A 19,843-nucleotide genomic window follows, 5' to 3' on the forward strand; every position below is an offset into this window, starting at 1 on the left:
ACAAAAAAAAAAAAGCTGGATGTAATGGGTCGAGAAGAATACCTGATAACCTGGGTATTATTATTAATGTAAAGAGTGTACAGGTAGAGGCAAATTCAATGCCTTCCAACTGCTAGGCCGTGAAGTTTTAAAAAAAAAAAAAAGATTATTTTTCCTTTTCGTATTCTACAATTTATGAAGGGGAGGGATCCGTGTTTTGTGCCAAGCAAACATTTCATCCAAGGTTTACAGTGTCCTAAAAGAGAGAACTGTGTGGAATATTACCCAAGAGGAAAGTTATCAGTGACGCAGTTAATGCCCATATGTCGACCTCTATTTATTTATTTTATTTTATTATTATTTTTTTTTTTTAATTTACAGCAGTGGTGAAGAGCGTGTGGTTGAAAACTTTTCTGACTAACAGTGACTTTGGGGAGGTTCCCCGTCTCTCTGTTTAAGTCCATTAAGAGACTAGAGGTGTGCCACAGTGCAGTAAGCTAACTTCCACGCTGGATATATACGCAGACAAGAGAACAGCGTAATGCTATTCTGAAACATGTATGTACAGGTGTTTTTTTTTTAAAACTGTAAAAACGAGGAGAGGAAAAAAAAAAATCTATTAGGCATCTGAGGACAGAATATACTTGAAAAAAATGCCTATGATTATTCAGCATTTCTATCTGTACAAATTGCGTTTTAGAACTTAGCAGACTTTGAAACTTGAAGTTGATTTTCATGATATTTACCAGCTGTACATTAAAGAGTTTATTTAAGAGTTTATGTAATTACCTGTATGTACAACTTCATTAAAAGATATTCTGGATAATTAGTGTGTGTGTCTCATTTTTATTTTGTTCACACTGAAACTTGGTAACATTTAAACTAAACTAAAGGAATGTTTTCTAATGCCACGTGGATATTTGTGCCAACCAAAAAACAGGTATGGAAAATGGCCACTGAATTTAAACAAACTTTGTAAAGCGTAACAATAGTTTTTACATTTGATTTCAGCATGGTCCCAATGAATCATGGGATGTTTACACACATCAGTTTGTCGTGTACTGTCTCAGGACAACTCTGTCAGCCTCACAGTGGTGGCACTAAAAATGAATGTACAACTTCTAGATCGTCATACATGGAGTACAGCAGTCCATGATTTCGCCTCTATTAAATATGTAATACTATAAATATATAATGAAATGACCAGGCAGTGGAGATGCAATAGCACAGCACTGCAGTGCAATAAGGAACAAGTATTTTGGAGAAGGTTATGACGATGCATTGGGTTGAGTTAATGACTATAGTAATCTTGTTTTAATGTCATTTTTTTAACTCACATGTATCTTTTTCATCAGATTTCCACCCAAGAAAGGGAAATTACATTCAAAGTGGATGCGATATCAAACTCTTTCCACATCTAATCATGTTAACTGTCGGTTTGTGAAGGCCGCAATTCAAAGATGCAAGTCAGGCTGAGTATGGAAAAGCTCCAGCTGAAGTGGTCTTGAGGGACTCTAGCACCAGCCTCTTCTGTTTCTAACTTTGTCTGGACCCTCAAACAGTCACACCTGACTGTTCTCTATTCAGTTTTGCCTGTGACTATGACAGGCTTGAGAAGTTTGTGGTTTGAGAGTGCAGATCAAATGTTTCGTCAAACGCGCCATAAATGCCAAACAGGTATGACAATGCAGATCCTCGTGATGGTATATAAAAGACCAGCAGGTGTTGCAGTGACCAGGCGAGCTCTTGCACAGGACACATAGTGCAAGACATGGAGAAGATGAATGTGCTGTGTGTTATGGCTGCGTTACTCTTTAATCTCTGTCTGTCTGAGGCCAAAATCTCAGGTAATTACGCTCTCTCCGTCCTTCTGCTTCTTCAGCTAGCATCATCTTCTGATAACAGTTCATCAGGAACAACTGTATTTTACTGCTCTAAATCTGTTAATAAATCTAATTTCTCTCTGCTTTTCAACTGATTTTCCACTGCTGCCAGATATTTGTGTCTTGGCCTTTTATTGCTTCATTCAGAATGAGCACCTACATGTTCCGAAGGTTGTTTAATTTTGCATTTTTCCATACTAAGCATAAACATATGTGATGTGTTTGTAAGCACTGGTGCTGAACATTGCTTGTTCGGGCTCTATTAACAGAGTACCAGCTGGAGTCGGAGGCTCGGAGCCAGTGTGAGCTGCTTAGGGGGGTCGGGGCTGCCCAAGAAAACGTCCATGTTCCCCAGTGTTCAGAGGACGGGCGCTTCAGGTACTCTGACAAGGCCCACAGCAGAAGACTTCTACAGTTTATAAAAACTAGAGGGAATAACAGTATGCCAGTAAATAAATACATAGCGTATTTTGAGGGGTTCTTATGAGAGTATTGCATATTTCTAAACATTCTTAACAAAATAAATCAAATCATGAGCTAAATCTTATTTGTTTGTTTATTTATTTTAACTTCATGAGTTCTTGAGGAGCCATAAAACTGGCAGTATTTAGATATGTCTGGTCTATGCTGTTAGGTAAATCTGTGTTGTATGCAGAGTGTGATTTCTCTGCTTCTGCTGCAGGCATGTGCAGTGCAGTCGTGCTGGTGCTGAGTGCTGGTGCGTGAATGCAGAGGGCATTGAGATTCCTGGCAGCCGACAGAACGACTCCAGCGTCAACTGTGAGATCCTCTCTCTGTCTCTGTCATTGGTCTACATCCAAAGGAGGGCTGTGGGAGAACTAGTTAAACATCCCTGACTGTCCTGTGTAACCGATTTTAATAAGCGCATGAGAATGTGTAATTAAAACACACTTTGCCTATCCACAACTAGAGGATGTTTTAATTATTCCTTCTGCAATACCTTAAAACTAAGTCTGAATTTTCAAAATTATTATTGTAATTTTTGTTTTAAACTGACATTAAAAAAAAAAAACCCTCTTGCGTTTGCTGTCTAAAAGAGATACCTGCAACAGGGTGTGTTTCTCTCGTTCTCTCTGTGTAGAGATGTCCTCATCCACTTCTGTGTTTGACTCTGTAGGTTTGACCTCCTGCCAGCTCCACAGGCTCCAGGCCCTGCAGAGTGGAACTACGGGACTGGTACCTCAGTGTTCAGACACAGGTGAGTACCAGCCTGTGCAGTGTGACAAGACCCTGGGCCAGTGCTGGTGCGTGGACATGGAAGGCATGGAAGTGTACGGAACCAGACAGAATGGAAAGCCCTCTAAATGTGAGTACAGAAAACTGAGGAGTGGATTTGTGCAAGAACCAATTAATGGCTTAGATCCAGATTCTCAAGTCAGTGACTCAGTGCTAAAATGCAGCTTGTTTCAAAATCTTTGCCACCTCCTCCACCACATTTGACCTTTGACCCAGCTCATATGACCTCTGTCCTTTCCTCTCAGGTCCGGGTATCTGTGAAGTGAGAGAACGCAGACTCCTCCACGGAGTGGGAGAACCCTCTCCCCCTCAGTGCTCAGACGATGGAAACTTTCTCCCAGTGCAGTGCAAGTTCGTCAACACCACAGACATGATGGTCTTTGACCTTCTTCACACCTTCAACAGGTGAGACACCTCCTGACTGACTTTGCTGGCTGAAGTTTTGTACGAAAAGCTTAACTTTACCGCAATTCTTCTTTTTCACAAGCCCTGTTTAGATTGTTCAGAATTGGCATACTGTACACGATTTATTATTTCTGTCCTGTTATTCAGTCAGATCTTTCTTTTAAAGTGCTTGAAAAAAACAGGAAGGACATCAAATTATTTTTTGTACAGCATCCCTTTCTCACCACTAGAGGGCAGAAGAGCTCCAGTGAGTGTTGCTTGGACATAGACTTTGTGAACTTTGTCCTTAGGTGTTTACAAATTCCACCTCTTGTTCCCTGCCTCGCTGTAAATCATAAGGATATCTCAGGACATCTCAAACACTCAGCAAGAGATCACCAAAAGCCTCTGTTGACAAATATTTGAGTTCTTGCGCCGGATGTAGTGAAGTCATCCGTGTGTAAACAATGATCCACAGAGTTTAACACAGATGAGTTCATACTGATATGAAAACATTTTTATTTGTCCTTGAAGATAAAATACTGCTGTATCATCAAATAATTTTATGGACTCAGCAGTGTGGGTTTTTGATGTTCACCTCCATAATAATAATCCACGTTTTCCATAAGTTAGCCTCTGTGTATTGTTTCCATAATGTTGGCTGCCCTCACTGTGGCTAAACTTTGAAGCCGTGCCAGGATTCCTTTATCTGTCCGTTTAGATGAGGTAAGAATTCCAGACATAGCTTTAAGAGTAAAACTGATGAGCCGATGATAGTGTAATAGTCAGAGAGAGAGAGAGAGAGAGAGCTCATTTAAACATCTTTAGCCTGGGGAAAGTTCCAGACAATTATCAAATACGGCTGGGATGCAAGGCACGTCTGAGGTCAGAGCCACTTTTTTGCCTATATTATTCATTTTTCTGCCCTGTCTCAGCTGGGTCCTTTCAGTGTTTTCAAGGTTTCAAAGACTCCCCTTTGCTGCCTTCCCACACACACTCCTATACGCACACACACACTTTCCAACATATTACCAAATTCCTTCTCCCACGTTTGGACTCTTTGTTTTGTTTCCCTGTGTCTCAGTCCGTGGCCCAGAGAAATCAGACTAACTGAGCAAATCTTTGTGTATAACCCTAAAATTAAAATCAAACTGATGGTGAAGGTGTCCATTTGTTGAGGGTGTCTGTCTGTTTGCTCAACCGTATTTTTAAACAGAACCTGCAACGCAACGTTTTTTTTCATCCTGCCCAACTTTCAAACGATCATTTCCTGAGAGCTCTCCACAATCACTTATGTCTTTCCCGGTTATTTGTGTGTCCATAAGATTAAACCCATACCGTATTTTCTTTTGTAGAATGCCAGAGGTGTTCCAGACATTCAGCGGCTTCAGAAAGACCTTTCCAGAACTCTCCAGCTACTGCTTCTGTGCAGACAGTCGTGGTAGAGAGTTATCAAGCACAGGTGAGAGAGACGGAGAACAGCAGAGACTGCTTCACTGTACCAGTCACAGATCCTATTCTGAAAACCGATCGTGTAACTGGATGCACACAGGGGATAGACAAAGTAATGAAAGCACCAAACAGCATCAGAACAGTTACTAACTGACATGAAAGAGGTGGAACTGTACTCCAGAACTAATAAAAGTTCTGGAGTGATGTCAAGATCTCGTGTTTTGGGAGATCGTGTATCCTGGTTTTCATAAAGCCACTCTTCAATCACTATTAGCACTATCTATTGAGATTTTATTGATGTGGAATATGGGAATACTGAGAAAACAATGTTTGCATCAAGGACTGTACCAAGTCGCTTAAACTGATTTTATATCCCTTGCCTGCAATCCTTGAATGTAGAGTAGCTTTATTACTGTAGCCAGGGACTCTCATGAAAAACATAACCACAACTTTGTTTAATGAAAACAGGCATTTTGGGTTCATGGCTTCATTTGGCTCTCTCTAAACATAAACACCTCAAGTTACATAAACAACACAAAAAGAGGACGCATCACTGGTTCCACCAGTCAGCAGTCTAGGTTCTCATGATGCCTTAGGATCCCTTATATTAAGATGCTGAATTCAAGATATATTTTGAATATTATATTTCAAATATTCAATATATATTTTGGGTGTGTATTTTGGTGAAACCTATTGCTGATTAGTATTTAAATGGATATGGAACATAGTGCATTTGTGAAGTCCATTTTAATCCCAGTTTTGTCTCTTCAGAATGTGTATGTGTGCGTACGTGCGTGTGTGCAGGTGTGTGTACGTGTGTGCATGCGTGTGTGTGCCTGTGTGTGTGTCTGTGTGTGTGCACACTCACTTCCTGCATGCAAAACATGGATAGCTCTGGTTATTGGGGCAATACAATAACTTCGCATTACAATAACTTCTGTCGCATTTTTCAAAATTTAGTGGGATTAATCTGTCATTATTAAGCATTATTTAACCCAGTATAAGAAACACTTTGACATAAAGGGTTCATAATGTTATACACACTTACTGAAGCCTGTTCATTCACTAGGTGTGGAGCTGCTGCTGGATGAAGTGTATGATACTGCATTCTCTGGACTGGGTCCAGGACGCAATTTTGCCCAATCCAACATGTACAGGATCCTACAGAGAAGATTCCTGGCAGTCCATCTGGCCATGACAGGGAGATTTAGATGTAAGTTTATAAGATGAAATAGAGTTTAGCCATTTAAATCAGAGATGTAGGTAGGTAGAAGAAAACACAAAACTGGAATTCACCTTTCTTGTTTTTCTCTCTCTCTCTTTCTCTCTCTCTCTCTCTCTCTCTCTCTCCCTCTCTCTCCCTCTCTCTCTCTCTCTCTCTTTTTTTTTTTCCCTGAGGTCCAACACCTTGTGAAAGTGAGCGATCTGCTAGTTCCCAAGCTGGCAATGTCTATGTGCCCTCTTGCGATGCCAACGGAGCTTACGTGCCGACACAATGCCAGGCTGGAGGCCAGTGCTGGTGTGTTGACTCTAATGGGAAAGAGATCTTCGGAACACGACAGCATGGAGTCCCGGACTGCAGTGAGTTTATTTCAGTACACTGGGCCTCCTTCCCTGTTTTCAGTTCAGGTCTTTTGAGCAAGAGTATGCAGCTGAAATTTTGCTGCAGCGGTGCCAAGAAACTGTTTTTGTCCACAGTTTAGCTATGAAGATTTGATGGATAAAGATCAGCACTGTTCCCACTGGATTTTTTTTTTTTTTTTTTGTAATTCAACACATATTATTGTTCAGTTATAACAACATGACACGCCTCATCCATTTTGCCTGTCTTGGTATTTGTTTAATTATGACACCTAAAAGACCACTTTGTTGTGGACTGAAACATGTGCCCGCATTGATTGGTGTTTGGCTCTCGTAGGCACCGGAGTGAAAGACTGCCCCTCTGAGAGAAGACAAGCCCTCTCTAGACTCTTTTATGGCCCGGCTAGCCAAGTCAGCCAGAACGATTTGTTCTCAGTCAGTCATGCGGACCAACAGAGCAGTCCTTCTCGGCTGTCTCTGTGCAGGCCTGAATTCCAGGAGCTGTTTGCCAAATCTGGCCTTCTCCGGGCATTGCCAGAGTCCGAGCGTTCGGATGTGGGTGACATTCTGGCTGAGATTGTCCAGGGCATGTTCCCCTCTGGAAACCTGGCTCTGAAGGCCATCTCCCTTGCCCCCAACCCCAAGAGACTCCAGGAGAACCTCTTTGGCGGAAAATTCTTGAAGAATGCCGGCAATTTCAATTTCACCGGCGCCATCGGTTCCAGAGGCACGTTAAGCTTCGGTCAAGCTTTCAGCCAGGTGGGTCTATCGGAGACCGGTGGAGATCTAGTGCAGTTAGCCAAGATCTTCTCATCTGACCCCGATAGTGTCAATTTGAACCAGGAGATCTTGGATGCATTCAACCGCACCGTTAATTTAAAGAGCAACCAAGACCTTGTCAAGCTTGTCGGCATGACTCTTGAAGACGAGAACTTTCTCACCACGTTAAGAGAGGCCATTACTCTACTGAAAGCAGAGGACAGCACACTGCTGGGTTCCCTCTTCCGTGCTGTGTTCCGGAATTCGGGTATTTGTAAAACTGCGGATTCCTCTTCCGGCTTGTACGTGCCCCAGTGCGATGAAAATGGACAGTATGAAGAGGTTCAGTGCCAAGGGTCGGAATGCTGGTGTGTGGATTCTCGGGGCCTGGAAATCACGGGGACTCGATCCAGAGGTTCTAGACCTAGATGCCCGTCCCAGTGTGAAAAGGAGCGAAAGATGGCCATTGCAGTCAAAGCTAGTAGATCTGCAGGCTCTGAAGTCTTCATCCCCAAATGTGAACAGGATGGTGACTATGTGGCCCTGCAGTGCCTGGGGAAAAGCTGCTTCTGCATGGATCGCAATGGAGTGAGACACAACATATTGCCCTCTGGAGCTAATTTACAATGTGAGTAATACACCCAAGATCAAGTATCAAAATATCAGCACAGAGACCAGTTTTACTCTTAAAGTGGTTTCAGTTGTGAAATAATCTAATAAAAAATTAGAAATCAGAAATCATTTCAGCAGTCCCAGAACAAATCAGTTTAGCCCATACACATGCAGCAGATATATGACACATAATACTATAACATTTGCATTTTTTTTTAAATAAACAACAATTAGACCTGTTTTTCCTGTGGACAGAACTTCTAAAGGACCAGCCAGCCTGTCTGGGGGTTGTTTCTCCTTAAAATTTTATTGTGGATTTATTTTTTTGAATGTGGTAAAGAACTGTTACGGGACTTGTTTCTGCTTTTATAGCTGTGAGAGAAATCTACAGTCGCTCATAGCATTCCTAATATGTCCCCAAGTGAGGTTTATTTGAACAGCTCCCAGAACTAGCAGACATACCGTGTCTTACCCTGGACATTCCTCCATTTTCTTGGCCATTTGAAGGAGCTCGATTACTGTTGTGCAAAGTTAAAGGAAGGCTGTTATTGTCCAAAACGTGTCAGTTAATAATCTAACAATCAGTCAACCCAGAGGACCGTTAAAAACACAAGTACGGCGAGATGTCCAAATACAACACAGAATTGTCCTTACGTTCAAATTACAGCTATAATGTGGGTGATTTTAATAATGTTCTTAACAAAAAAAGAATGCCAAAATAGAACATCAGGCTTTTATTGCCGTTGAATGAAGAAGAGACATTTCTGTTTGAGCCTGAAGACCTGAACTCTTTAACTTTCTGTTTTGGTCATGCAACTCTTTTCTCCTTCATTTTTTTTTCGCTTTCGCCCGCTTTTCTCCAGGTCCAACTGATTGCCAGGTCACAGCGGCACAGCATTTCCTGTCCACGGTCCAGTCTGTGCTGTCCAATCCAGCCTCTGTGTCTAAGCTCTCTGATATTTATGTCCCTCGCTGTACTCCGGATGGAAGCTGGTACCAGGTCCAGTGTGATGGCCCTCCAGAGCAAGCCTTTGAGTTCTACCAGGAATGGATCAGAGTGAACAGTGCCGGGAAAGATTTGCCCGTGTCGGTAATCCTTGGAACGCTCCGCGAGTACAGGAACAATCCCGAGGCGATGGCATCATTCAGCGGCTTCCTCTCTGCCTTATTCCAAGCTGAACACTATAAAGTGTTCCCAGCTCTTGCCAGATTTGAGGCGTTCTCTGACCTTCCATCAGAGGTCGTACGAGGGGATGCTGATGCGATCTTTGGGCCCTCTGTCTTCCTGAATCCTCTGTCCCTTTGGAGACTGCTTCGTGGGGATAGCCAGTATCCTGGCCCACTATCTGACTTCAGTGCCCCTTTGAGTCACTTTAACCTACGCCAGTGCTGGTGTGTCAGTCAGCAAGGAGACATGATAATGGACACCAAGGCTTCGGTCGATCAGATTCCAAAATGTAAGTTACATTTTTTTTTTTTAAGCGGGTTTCTAATGCAAACTGAATGTTCTGAATTCACGTGAGCTTGCCAGCATAGTTTGGTTGTTTTGGCCTCATTATATTAATTTACCACTCCCTTTTCCGGTAGTATAAAATTAAAGATCAAGTTCGTACCTGCAATGAATAATCTTAGTTTTGATCTTCAGCTACAGTCATAGAAATTGGAATGTTCAGCATGTACTAAAGTCTGCATTTGGAATTCACTGTCTAACAGCGTTGTCATAGCAGCAACCCTCACTCTCTCTCTCTCTCTCTCTCTCTCTCTCTCTCTGTCTCTCTATATTCAGGCCCAGGTCCTTGTTCTGTTGTGGACCGTCAGGTTGCCCAGTTTGTGCAGAATGCAGAGGAGTTGATCTCGATTTCTAACAGTTCTCATATTCCTGTGGGCTATGGTTACCTTCTGGCTGAGAGTGTACGTCTGTCCCCAGAGGAGCTAGAACAGGCCATGTCCACAGAACTAAAGATCTCAGAGAACCTCCTGGGTAGCACTGACTCTGCCCTGCGCCTTGCTGCTCACTCCAGTAAGAACTCTTATCATCTCATCTCATCTCATCATCTTACCTTGTCTCATTTTATCTGTCTTTCATTCTTTTCTCAGTACATCTGTGTTCTCTCTTTCTCTCCTCTTCTCTCAAAATCTCTCCTCTCATTGTTTTTTTTAACCTCCTCCCCACAAATTCTTTCAATAGATTTCCCCACTGAACTTTGCTTGAACCAGGAACCATTAGAACCATCTGCATATTTATTCCTGTGCCGTAACTGTTTTGAATCAGGTTGTCTCATTCCACATTCTAGTTCTTCATTCCAGCTTTTTCATCACACTCAATGGTACCGGTAATAATTACAGGCCAGATGATGAGTAATGTCTGCAATTACTGGTACATTTGCTCTAATTATGTCCTAATTGAGCATTGCCGTGTCCTTCCCCTCCTTCCACCCCACCCCCCACCCCCCCCCACAAACCTCAGCCCTTCATTTCTACTGGCAGAGCAAACTAATGAACAGTGCAAAGGGGAGACAGAGCTTACTCCTGGGTTATCAGCCTTACCGTCCACAGTGTGATGCATATGGACAGTGGTTCCCAACCCAGTGCTACCCTAGCACAGGTAAACTTATCACTATTGTCGTTGACTGCTCCATGCAACTGTTTTCCTTTTGTATCGTTTAAGATAATTACTGAATAGTTTCCCCTCAAAATGATATGTTTCAACGAGTTTAGTGACCACAGTGATGTTTTATTTGTCCCTCAAAATGATAGAATCCATCCATTCCTAAAGGGACTGTGGATATTCTGGTTTTAATCCTTCAGTTGATGTTTCCTTAGAAGCAGCGGTTTGTAAGATGCCTCATGCAAGGCAGTGGTTCTTTCATCTGTCCCTGGTCGTGCATCACTTTTACAACAGAAATATTTGCCCGTATGAGTCAAAAATGAATGTGTATCGAATATGAATGTTGACAAAGACCGTATTTCAGAGGCTCCTTTGTTTGAAAAGTAGAGGTCGCCACATTGAAACTGTGTTTCCATGAATGACATTTAAACCACAATGAAGGAAAATATCTGAGGAATACTTTTCAAAGGATGATGTAATCCAGTCAAAACCCAGACCAGTTCCCTCAGCTTCTCTCAGTGTGGGTTTTTTTTTTTTAAAACTTGGGTATCAACTTCAGTCCAACACGACGAAGACATCCAAAACCCTCAATTTTGTCTGTCTCCACGCTGCTGAATCATAAAAACATATGGCTCGCACACGTTCAGCTCTCTCTGCAGACTGGAAATCTTTTGAGCATCAAATGATTTTACCCCCTTTTGTAATGAACAAACCATAGGCTCGTTAGATGACATCAGATTCCATATTCTCCCTCTAACTTTTTCCTTGTGTATTTTTTTTTTTTTAAATCGAAATGGAGTCTAATATCTTGCAACCCATCCCCTTCCCATAATTCATTATTTCTAAAATATGACAATATTCTACATACACGCAACACATGAAATACATGCGTACAAACATGTTCAATTATAGGTATGTAGCGCTTTTTTAGTTTTTAGTAGTTTTTGATAATACGTAGGCCACACGATGCGAATGCAATGTCTTCTCTGTGATAGGTCAGTGCTGGTGTGTTGATGAAGAGGGAGATTACATAGAAGGATCCCTGACCACCCGTTCCACCCGGAATCCACAATGTAAGAGTTCATCTGGTTTTACTTTTTCAGTCACACAATGGGAGGGTTATACTGCATTATCAAAGCGTTTTGCATTTTTTTTTTTCAATGTTTGAAATTGAAGTTTGACTTGTTAGCATAACATTGGTACAATGTGACTATTGTATCATGAATTTATTATGATTTTTTTTTTTCTCTCTGAATATTTTTTCGGCTTCATGGCGTGGCCACTCTTATCAAGGCCAAACCAAGTGCCAGAGGGCCCATGTTCACTTCCTGCTCTCTGACTTGACTCAGTCAGCCTCTGACATCACTTCCACATATGCCCCATCTTGCGAAGAGGTGACTTCTTTTTTTTTTTTTATTGGTTTTAATGTGCCAACTGACACTATACACACCCTCATGCAATATGTTCCAAACATGTAAATGTATGTGTTAAAGCTGGTAAGCAGTACCATTAACTGGTGTGTGTGTGTGTGTGTGTGTGCGCGCGTTTGTGTGTGTGTGTGCGCGCGTTTGTGTGTGTGTGCGCGCGCGTGTGTGTGTGTGTGTGTGTGTGTGTGTGTGTGGGTGCGTGCGCGTGTGTGTGTGCGTGTGTGTGTGTGTGTGCATGCGTGCGTGTGTAGGACGGAGAGTTCTCTGTGTTACAGAGAGCTGACGGTTCTGCAGCCTTGTGTGTAAACCCAGTCACAGGAGGTGTTATCCAACCTGCTCTTCCCAGCCCAACTGGAGATTTACAGTGTATTTATTTTCATCTTTCTGTCATGCCTTCATGGTTTTTCATTGCTTATTCTGTCACTAATGATTAATTTGAAGGGGTCAAGGTGAAGCTTGTTTGTAGTTTGGCTCAACTGCAAGATGTGCATTATGAGATTTTTCCAAACGACTGTGGTGCAAGACTGGGAGTCTTTACCTTTCTCCTGCAAAAAGCGAACCCGTGATTTAATTTCATAAAATGTGTTAGAGTGTCCCTTATCTCAGCGTTCAACGACCCTCAGCCTTCAGAATTTTATTGTTCGGGCTCTCTGGTCAGTACCGTTTTTTTTTTTCTATGTAGGCCCAGGCTGGTGCGAACTCCAGAAGGGTCTGGCTGTGCGGAGGGAGGCAGGGACAGGGTACGAGGCCCAGTGTGAACGGGAGGGAGAGACCTTCTCCCCTACCCAGTGTGACCAGAGTGACTGTTGGTGTGTGTCTGAGAAGGGACAGGAGCTGCCAGGGACCAGGACGCCACGAAGCGCGGGAAAGACGCCTGCCTGTGACCGTAAGAATTGCCCAACGCTTCAGTCCTTTCGCCCTGATGTACATATGACAGCTGAGTGACTGAGCGACCATAACGACATGAGCATGTAGGAACTATGTTTTTGCATTTCACAGGTCTCCAGTGTCCACTTCCTTTTGGTGTCTCTCTCACCCACGGTGACGTTCTTTGTGACACTTCGAGTGCGGGCGGTCAGCAGAGACAACGGTGTCAAGTCACTTGCGACCTTGGCTATGTCGACACCCTTCCTGTCGGCAACTTCATCTGTGACACAGATACTAAGACCTGGCTAACGGAGGCTCCCCACTCTCTCGCCTGCCAAAGTAAATACAGCGCTCTCTACATTACAGATTCTGGCTCAGGTTCAACGCTGACGCTCTCTACATTACAGATTCTGGCTCAGGTTCAACGCTGCACGACTGTCTCAGATCCAAGATTCCTGACAAGAAAAAAAAAATTCGACCAGAACAAAATACTCTGCCCTACGCAAATATGTTGATTAATATCCTAATCACCGGTGAAAAAAAAAAAAAAAAAAAACAGACTTAAGGCCTAATCATGTATGGAGATGGACTGTGCAAATATTTTGCAAGATTAGATGTTTGATTAAAATTGAAACACGAGTGATTGGATTTTGATCATGTGGCTACACCGTGCCAAAGTTTTTGAGTACGGATTGAGTGTTCCTTTCTCAGAGGAGGGGAGTCAGAAATCAGAGATTCCCTTTTGCGTGCCACTTTGCGGGTTTACGTGAAGAATTTCATCTGTGGTTTGGTTGTATATTGTTTTTGCTTTGTTGTGCATGACTGTAGTTCTGTTGGCCTCTTTTTTATGCTACCGTGGCACATGAATATAGGGCGTAATTCTGTGTAATGAGTGTAATTTTGGCCCTCCATTGCCAAGCATGCCTCTCTCTGGGTTCAACGCAGTCTCACAGCTGTTGCTTCCTGCACTGAAACGTGTTTCAATATATTTATAGATGAGTCTGAAAGTCTATACATTTCTAGTTATGTTGTGGGGTTGTTTTTTTTTTTTTTTTTTTTTCCCAAAGAGTTGCCTTAGAGCCAAAGTCAGTATTATTGGCGAATATGTAATGTCTCTCCCGGTCTCTCTCTGTGTGTGTTTGTGTGTGTTTGTGTGTGTCGGCCCAGGACCTCAGGCACTGCAGACGGTGCAGTCATCCTTAGTGCTGGAGTTATCTCTGGCTGAGGAGCAGCAGGTTTGTTCCACTCAGAGTTCAGCTCTTCAGGCTTCTCTGCTCCAGGACATGAGAGCCAGGGGCCTCTGTAACTTACAGGTAAATCACCACCCCATTCTACCACCACAACATCGTGTCCCCCACAGACGACTCACAAAAGAAAACCTGATGGACTGAGACATTATTCATACATAAGGCGCTCCTCTGAATTTCCACAATAACAGTGACAAAAGACCAATGAGGGAAATATCTCTGTTCCTCATTTCTTTCTCTTCTAATGAAGCATAATTTACATAAAGCAAAATTATCACTTGACTAAAACCTGCTGTAGTTTTCTTTCTTAGTTTTCTTTTTTTAATCATTGTGTGTGTGTGTGTGTGTGTGTGTATCAGTTGCCCTTATCTAGTACCATTTCTGTGTGTGATGAGTCATCGGTATCAGTGGAGTGTGTTAGTGATAAGGGTGTGAGGGCACACGTCACTTTCAAGGCCAGCCTGTCAAACCTGCCAGTCACAGCTCTGCCTGATCTTCATGACATTGGTGAGAGCAACAGACCCAGCTCAGCCAATCAGAAAAAACAAAATTTACATCATTTATAATCTATTAGGCTGCCTGTGTTCTTGTATAACCAGTGTTCTTGTATGTTCTGTGTGTGCATGTGCGTGTGCGTGTGCATGCATGTGTTTGATGTCAAGATGTGGCATTCAGTGTCGACAAGATGCTGGATAAGGTAATGGAGCTGATTGGGAGTGGACCCTATCAGTCAGTCTTCCAGTCCGAAAGCACCACGGTTCTCTCCTCTGCCCCTGCATTTGGCTGCACAGCTGGGTATCAGCACCTCCCAGACAGCACTGGGTGTGGTATGTTCGCTCCTCTGCCCATCTCTCTAAATAACAGACCAGGCATCTGTTAAATAAGCTAAACAGGTTCATTTTTTTCCCCTCTTCAGTCTAGCTTTTCTTTGATGTGAACTCCACAGGGCAGTCTTCATTGGCGGATTTCATCTAAAATGGGATGGCTGAACACACAAATAACCATTTCCTGTGATGGCTTGTTTTCTTGGGTTATCTGGACCATCTTGTATTACAGACCATTTCACCATAAACGATCCAATATTCTCTCTGTCTCCCTCTCTCTCTCTCACCTTCACTCTCTCTTTCTCTGTCAGCGGTTTGTCCCGCGGGTTCGTACTCTGCTGGTGGTCTGTGCTCTCGGTGTCCTCGTGGGACATACCAGGCTTTGCCAGGCCAGGTCTCCTGCCTCATGTGCCCTGCAGGCCGCTCTACCGCTGCACCGGGGGCTTTCAGCTCCACACACTGTGAGTGGAGTGCCAGACCACTGAAAGCTCTACTGATTTTTACATCAGTCTGTTTGCCCACACGCACCTGCAGGCCTTTTGCACCACCAGCTCCGTCAAGGCTCATTTGTAGAGGGTGAAGGCACAGAGGTCTTGTGAGGTGCTCTGTTACACAACAGAAATATAAACCCCGGCATGGCTGAATATGGAATGTGTATTTTGGTCACTGTAATATGCTGATGTGACTGAATAGCTGTAGTATTACTGTAAGATGTTGGAACCGAACTGAATGGTTGAAAAAAATTGCAGAAGTTCTTCCCAGATATTTGAAATTTGCCGCAGTGATGTGGGCTGGTCGATAATTTGTTTGTTTGTTTGTTTGTTTTATTCTTTTCTTTTCTTTTTTTACTAAGAAAGGTGGTAAAAATGACTGTTTTATATAGATTGGGAAATAATCTCTCTCTCTCTCTCTCTCTCTCTTTTTCTCTTTTTCCTTTTCTCTGACTCTCTCTCTCTCTCTTTCTCTCTTTTTCTTTCTCTCTGACTGTCTCTATCTCTCTCTCTCTCTCTCTCCTCTAAAGGTGTGACAGAATGTCAGCAAAGTGAGCTGAAATGCACCGAAAGAGGAGACTTCCTGTCTGCTCAGCAGGACTTCCTGTCTGGAAAATGGTCTTGCGTCAGTCCAGAGGGTGAGAAACTGTCATGGACGTCAGCTGAAGAACCAGTCACAGAGGAGCAATGCAAAGGTATGAGAACAGTCTGAACAGCTAATCAGCAGCCTGAGGATAGAGCTGTTTGCCAACGCTGTTTAAATCCCAGTGCAATCGGCGGCCCTCACGGACTGTGGATGTTCTTCCCATCCACTCCCATCAGTTACAAAACACAGAGCACAACAAAGTCTAAAAATGCATATTTTCCCAATGTTTTTTTTTTCTTTTCTTTTTTTAAAGAAGCTTATTTTCAGTACTAGCCAGCACTGACTCATATAATTTTCTCACCATAATATAGCCAGAACATGTAATAAGACCCATTTTTCCCAAATATTTATAGTTTTGATGGGAAACTACCCCACTTTTTGAGATTCTCAGACTTTAAATGAATAAATTAAATCTTATCTGAGATACAGACTTAAAATACTCAATAAATCCTCTGTTATTTATTCTCTCCCTCCCTCCCTCTCCCTCTCTCTCTCTCTCTCTCTGTGTATGTGTGTCTATGTGTGTATGTGTGTCTGTATCTGTGTGTGTGTGTGTGTGTGTGTGTGTGTAGTGTTGGAGAAGTTTGAAGCCGTGTCTGGTTCTGGTCTGATACTCCAGGCTAACGACACTGTTGTGCTTAGCTCTGAGGCCTCAGATCTACCTCTGGAGATTCAGCTCAGGAAGTGTGTGTCTGGTGAGTCTTTGTCCCACCTTTAGCATGCTCAAGGAAAAGTATGCCTCATTAATGACTAACACATAACATTCTCAATGACACCACATGCATATTCATAAGGTTTATGTATATTCATTTTAATTTACAGAGGGTAATTAGTCACTTCGTGTTATTACACGGCTTTGTTGAATGCTCGATTCTGATTGGTCAGTTACGGCACATGGTCTGTTAATTCTGAATAGCAGACCGCTGCTATGAATAACAGACTGTTGCTATGCTGCTATTTTTTCTTTTTGCAGCAGAGACAATAAAATGATTTTAAAATCAATGTTTTGTGTCAGATTATTAATTTCTTTAGTATGTCGCCCGTGTAATCCCTCACTTGTCAGAAACAGAGACGTCTCCATCTACGCTTTTTTTTTTTTTCACTTCGCTGTTTATAACGATGTCATTCATCAGTCATAACGGCTTCATGAAGGTCCCACGAACAGTAACCTCACTTGCCTCCTCTCTGTGATTTCTGACTAGATTGTGCCCAGAATGACTCGTGCCAACATGTAGCTGTGTACAGTGAAGGAGATAAAACTCAGTGTGACCTCTACAGCACAGACGCAGTCAATGTTGAATGCATGGCCTCCGAGCAAGTATGCACTGCCTGGACACTGTTTTTCTCTTCTCGCTAAAATGCATTATTTATCACTGCTGGATGAAAGACTGTCTCACACAAGCCCACACACTCACTCAGCTCTTGATATTTGATACACACCGGATAAAGAGAGTATTCATGTCAGCTGTTGCGTTCTGGGTGCTGCTCCTCCGACTCTTTGCCCGGCACTATACCGTGTCAGTTTTGATCTCTTAAAACGCTTGCTTTGTTTAATTTGTTTTGTTTTGCTGTGTGTCATGTCGTAGATGCGTCAGAGTTAAGCCTGATGTTTTCTCGTTTATTTCCAAACGCGAAACAGGCCATTTTTATTTGAAAGGCTCAAGCCACCACGTTGATGTTCTGCAGGACTTGCAAGGATATAATCAAAGACAATCTGACTTGCGTAACCTTAGTTCCATTTGTCTTAAATATCCCTGTTTTTTTTTTTTAGAGCAAGCGCTCTTTACAGCTAATGCTAAGTAAATGTGAGTGCGCTGTCATGCCAAGGCAATGAACTCATGGTATATAATACGTCGTAATTTCCGTCTCAGACTAATTCATTTTCACATTCCTGTTCGCGACGACTGAAGCACTCTCTCAGGGTCCAGTCATGAAAATAGCTTAATGGAACTTAACGCACATTAACCTGAACTCATTTTATTTTTTTTGGCATTGCAGAATAAAGGGTTTCTGGGAAATGCAGGTGCTGATACATTCCAGACTCTGAGTTGCAAACTCAAAGTGAAAGAGGGAGACAGACCAGGGCTGACAGTGCTCAGAAAGAAAGGTATGATCAGAGGTTGGTTACGGTATTCACTGTAGGTTGTCTGGTTAGTGTAACCATAAGGCCCAAGCCCTTTTCATTTAGAATAATAATGCTACATTGTGAAATGCTTTGGACTAAAATGTCTTTTCAAATAACTATAGTTAAGTAGCTTAGGACTGTGAAACAGATAGACATTATAATAAACATTACTTTATATCTCAAAGATTAGCTTCTCTTGCTGAGAATATCTGACATATTCTGATGAGGTTGGTGTGCTTGGTTGAGATTCTTTGCAATAAAGATACCCCAAATAAAGTAACCTAAAAAGTGTTCTGGCTAGTTTTAAGACTACAGGCTGTTACTCCACCATAAAGTGATGTTTCATAATCCCATTTAGCTGAACTTGGAGCCTTTTAGAACCGTGGAACTGAAGAGAAATCACATGTTGTTTTTGGCCACCCAAAAGCATTTGGATGCACTTGTATGTCTTGGCTGAAAACCTAAGGAGTCTCTTTTCCCCTTTCCTTGTCTCTTTGTGTGTGTGTGTGTGTGTGTGTGTGTGTGTGTGTGTGTTACTCATGAAAGGCCACGAGTTTGACACGGCAGGACTGAAAACCTTTGAGAGGCTGAATTTCCGTAAGGCGGGTTCTGGCGTGTACCGGACCCTTGTGTTCGAGTCCCGCGGCGCTGCCCTGGCCGACGTGCATCGTTTCTGTGTTAGTACATGCAGTCAGGAGGACTGCTGCGACGGGTTCATTCTCAACCAGAACGTCCTCAATGGAGGTTAGCATCTCTCCTTTCAAAAAAAAAAAAAACTCTTGGCCTCGCTCCTCTAGTGAGCTCTTCCAGTCCCTGTTATGTCTTTTCCTCCCAAAAGAAAATGCCAATACACGTACAAATTTGTTTAGAACTCATAAATTTCGTCTTACAACATTGGCTGCGGTGAAGGCCTCTGTTGGCGTATTAAGTGGAATGATGTACTATCATTTAGTGACACTAAGCATTTGGCTGTTGGAGTTTCAGACTATGATCAATTTGCTAAATTCCCGTTACTCCCTCACAGTAACATTTTGCTTGTTGCCATCCAGTTAGATGTTAATTAGGTGCAGTTCAGAAAGATGTAAAGTCATATGCTGCAAAAGACAGATTCAGTCGTTTTTTTTATTGGGTAATTTAACTCTTGATTAGCAATGTACTCTCTCAGTTAAATTTGCAGCAGTTTACATTTTTAGCCTATCAAAGTTCTGACTAGTCAAAGTGAACATATTACAAATATTTTTGCTGATTTTGTACTGTTTACCTCTCTCTGTTCCAGGGTCTTTCATGTGTGGTCTTCTAAGCCAGCCGGACCTGCTGGCGTGCAGTGAGGCAGATTGGGACGTCAGTGGAGTGGCTGAGTCCAGCCGCATTTGCGGAGCTGGAGTTAAATACAACAAACAGCAGAAACGCTTCACTTTCAGCTTCGGCGGCCAGAATTTTACCATCAGTAAGAAAAATCACCATCATTACGACATTCAGACAGTACAGCTAGCATGAAGAGTGCTGTCATCTCCACAGACACTCAAAGGGCTTGCGTAAATGTGTTTATGCCATACACTGTGACCTTACTTTTGGCAGGACAAAGCTTCGAGTGGTTGATTAATCTTGTAAAGTTAGTTCTGTTTTTGTATGAAAGCACTTCCAAAGCCACGTTTTGTTCTGATTTTCATTTTTGTTTCATTTTTTCCCCCCTTTTATATT

At 42.6% G+C, this 19,843-nt stretch overlaps 1 protein-coding gene across 1 annotated transcript in view; it reads left to right on the forward strand.

The window, feature by feature from the left end:
- The first annotated feature begins 1,759 nt into the window (after positions 1 to 1,759).
- Positions 1,760 to 19,843, forward strand: part of tg (thyroglobulin) — a 41,870-nt gene continuing 23,786 nt past the window's right edge. Inside the window, 27 exon segments of the mRNA XM_030781898.1 lie at positions 1,760 to 1,826; positions 2,132 to 2,240; positions 2,545 to 2,642; positions 3,001 to 3,189; positions 3,365 to 3,524; positions 4,859 to 4,965; positions 6,025 to 6,168; positions 6,354 to 6,536; positions 6,874 to 7,923; positions 8,771 to 9,364; positions 9,694 to 9,927; positions 10,375 to 10,512; positions 11,511 to 11,588; positions 11,809 to 11,909; positions 12,194 to 12,308; positions 12,625 to 12,828; positions 12,942 to 13,148; positions 13,977 to 14,122; positions 14,416 to 14,563; positions 14,719 to 14,883; positions 15,192 to 15,341; positions 15,902 to 16,066; positions 16,590 to 16,712; positions 17,220 to 17,335; positions 18,016 to 18,124; positions 18,689 to 18,886; positions 19,419 to 19,589. Coding sequence (XP_030637758.1) covers positions 1,760 to 1,826; positions 2,132 to 2,240; positions 2,545 to 2,642; positions 3,001 to 3,189; positions 3,365 to 3,524; positions 4,859 to 4,965; positions 6,025 to 6,168; positions 6,354 to 6,536; positions 6,874 to 7,923; positions 8,771 to 9,364; positions 9,694 to 9,927; positions 10,375 to 10,512; positions 11,511 to 11,588; positions 11,809 to 11,909; positions 12,194 to 12,308; positions 12,625 to 12,828; positions 12,942 to 13,148; positions 13,977 to 14,122; positions 14,416 to 14,563; positions 14,719 to 14,883; positions 15,192 to 15,341; positions 15,902 to 16,066; positions 16,590 to 16,712; positions 17,220 to 17,335; positions 18,016 to 18,124; positions 18,689 to 18,886; positions 19,419 to 19,589 — 5,269 coding nt within the window.

This window comes from Chanos chanos, chromosome 8, assembly GCF_902362185.1.
Source record: "Chanos chanos chromosome 8, fChaCha1.1, whole genome shotgun sequence".
NCBI lineage: Eukaryota > Metazoa > Chordata > Actinopteri > Gonorynchiformes > Chanidae > Chanos > Chanos chanos.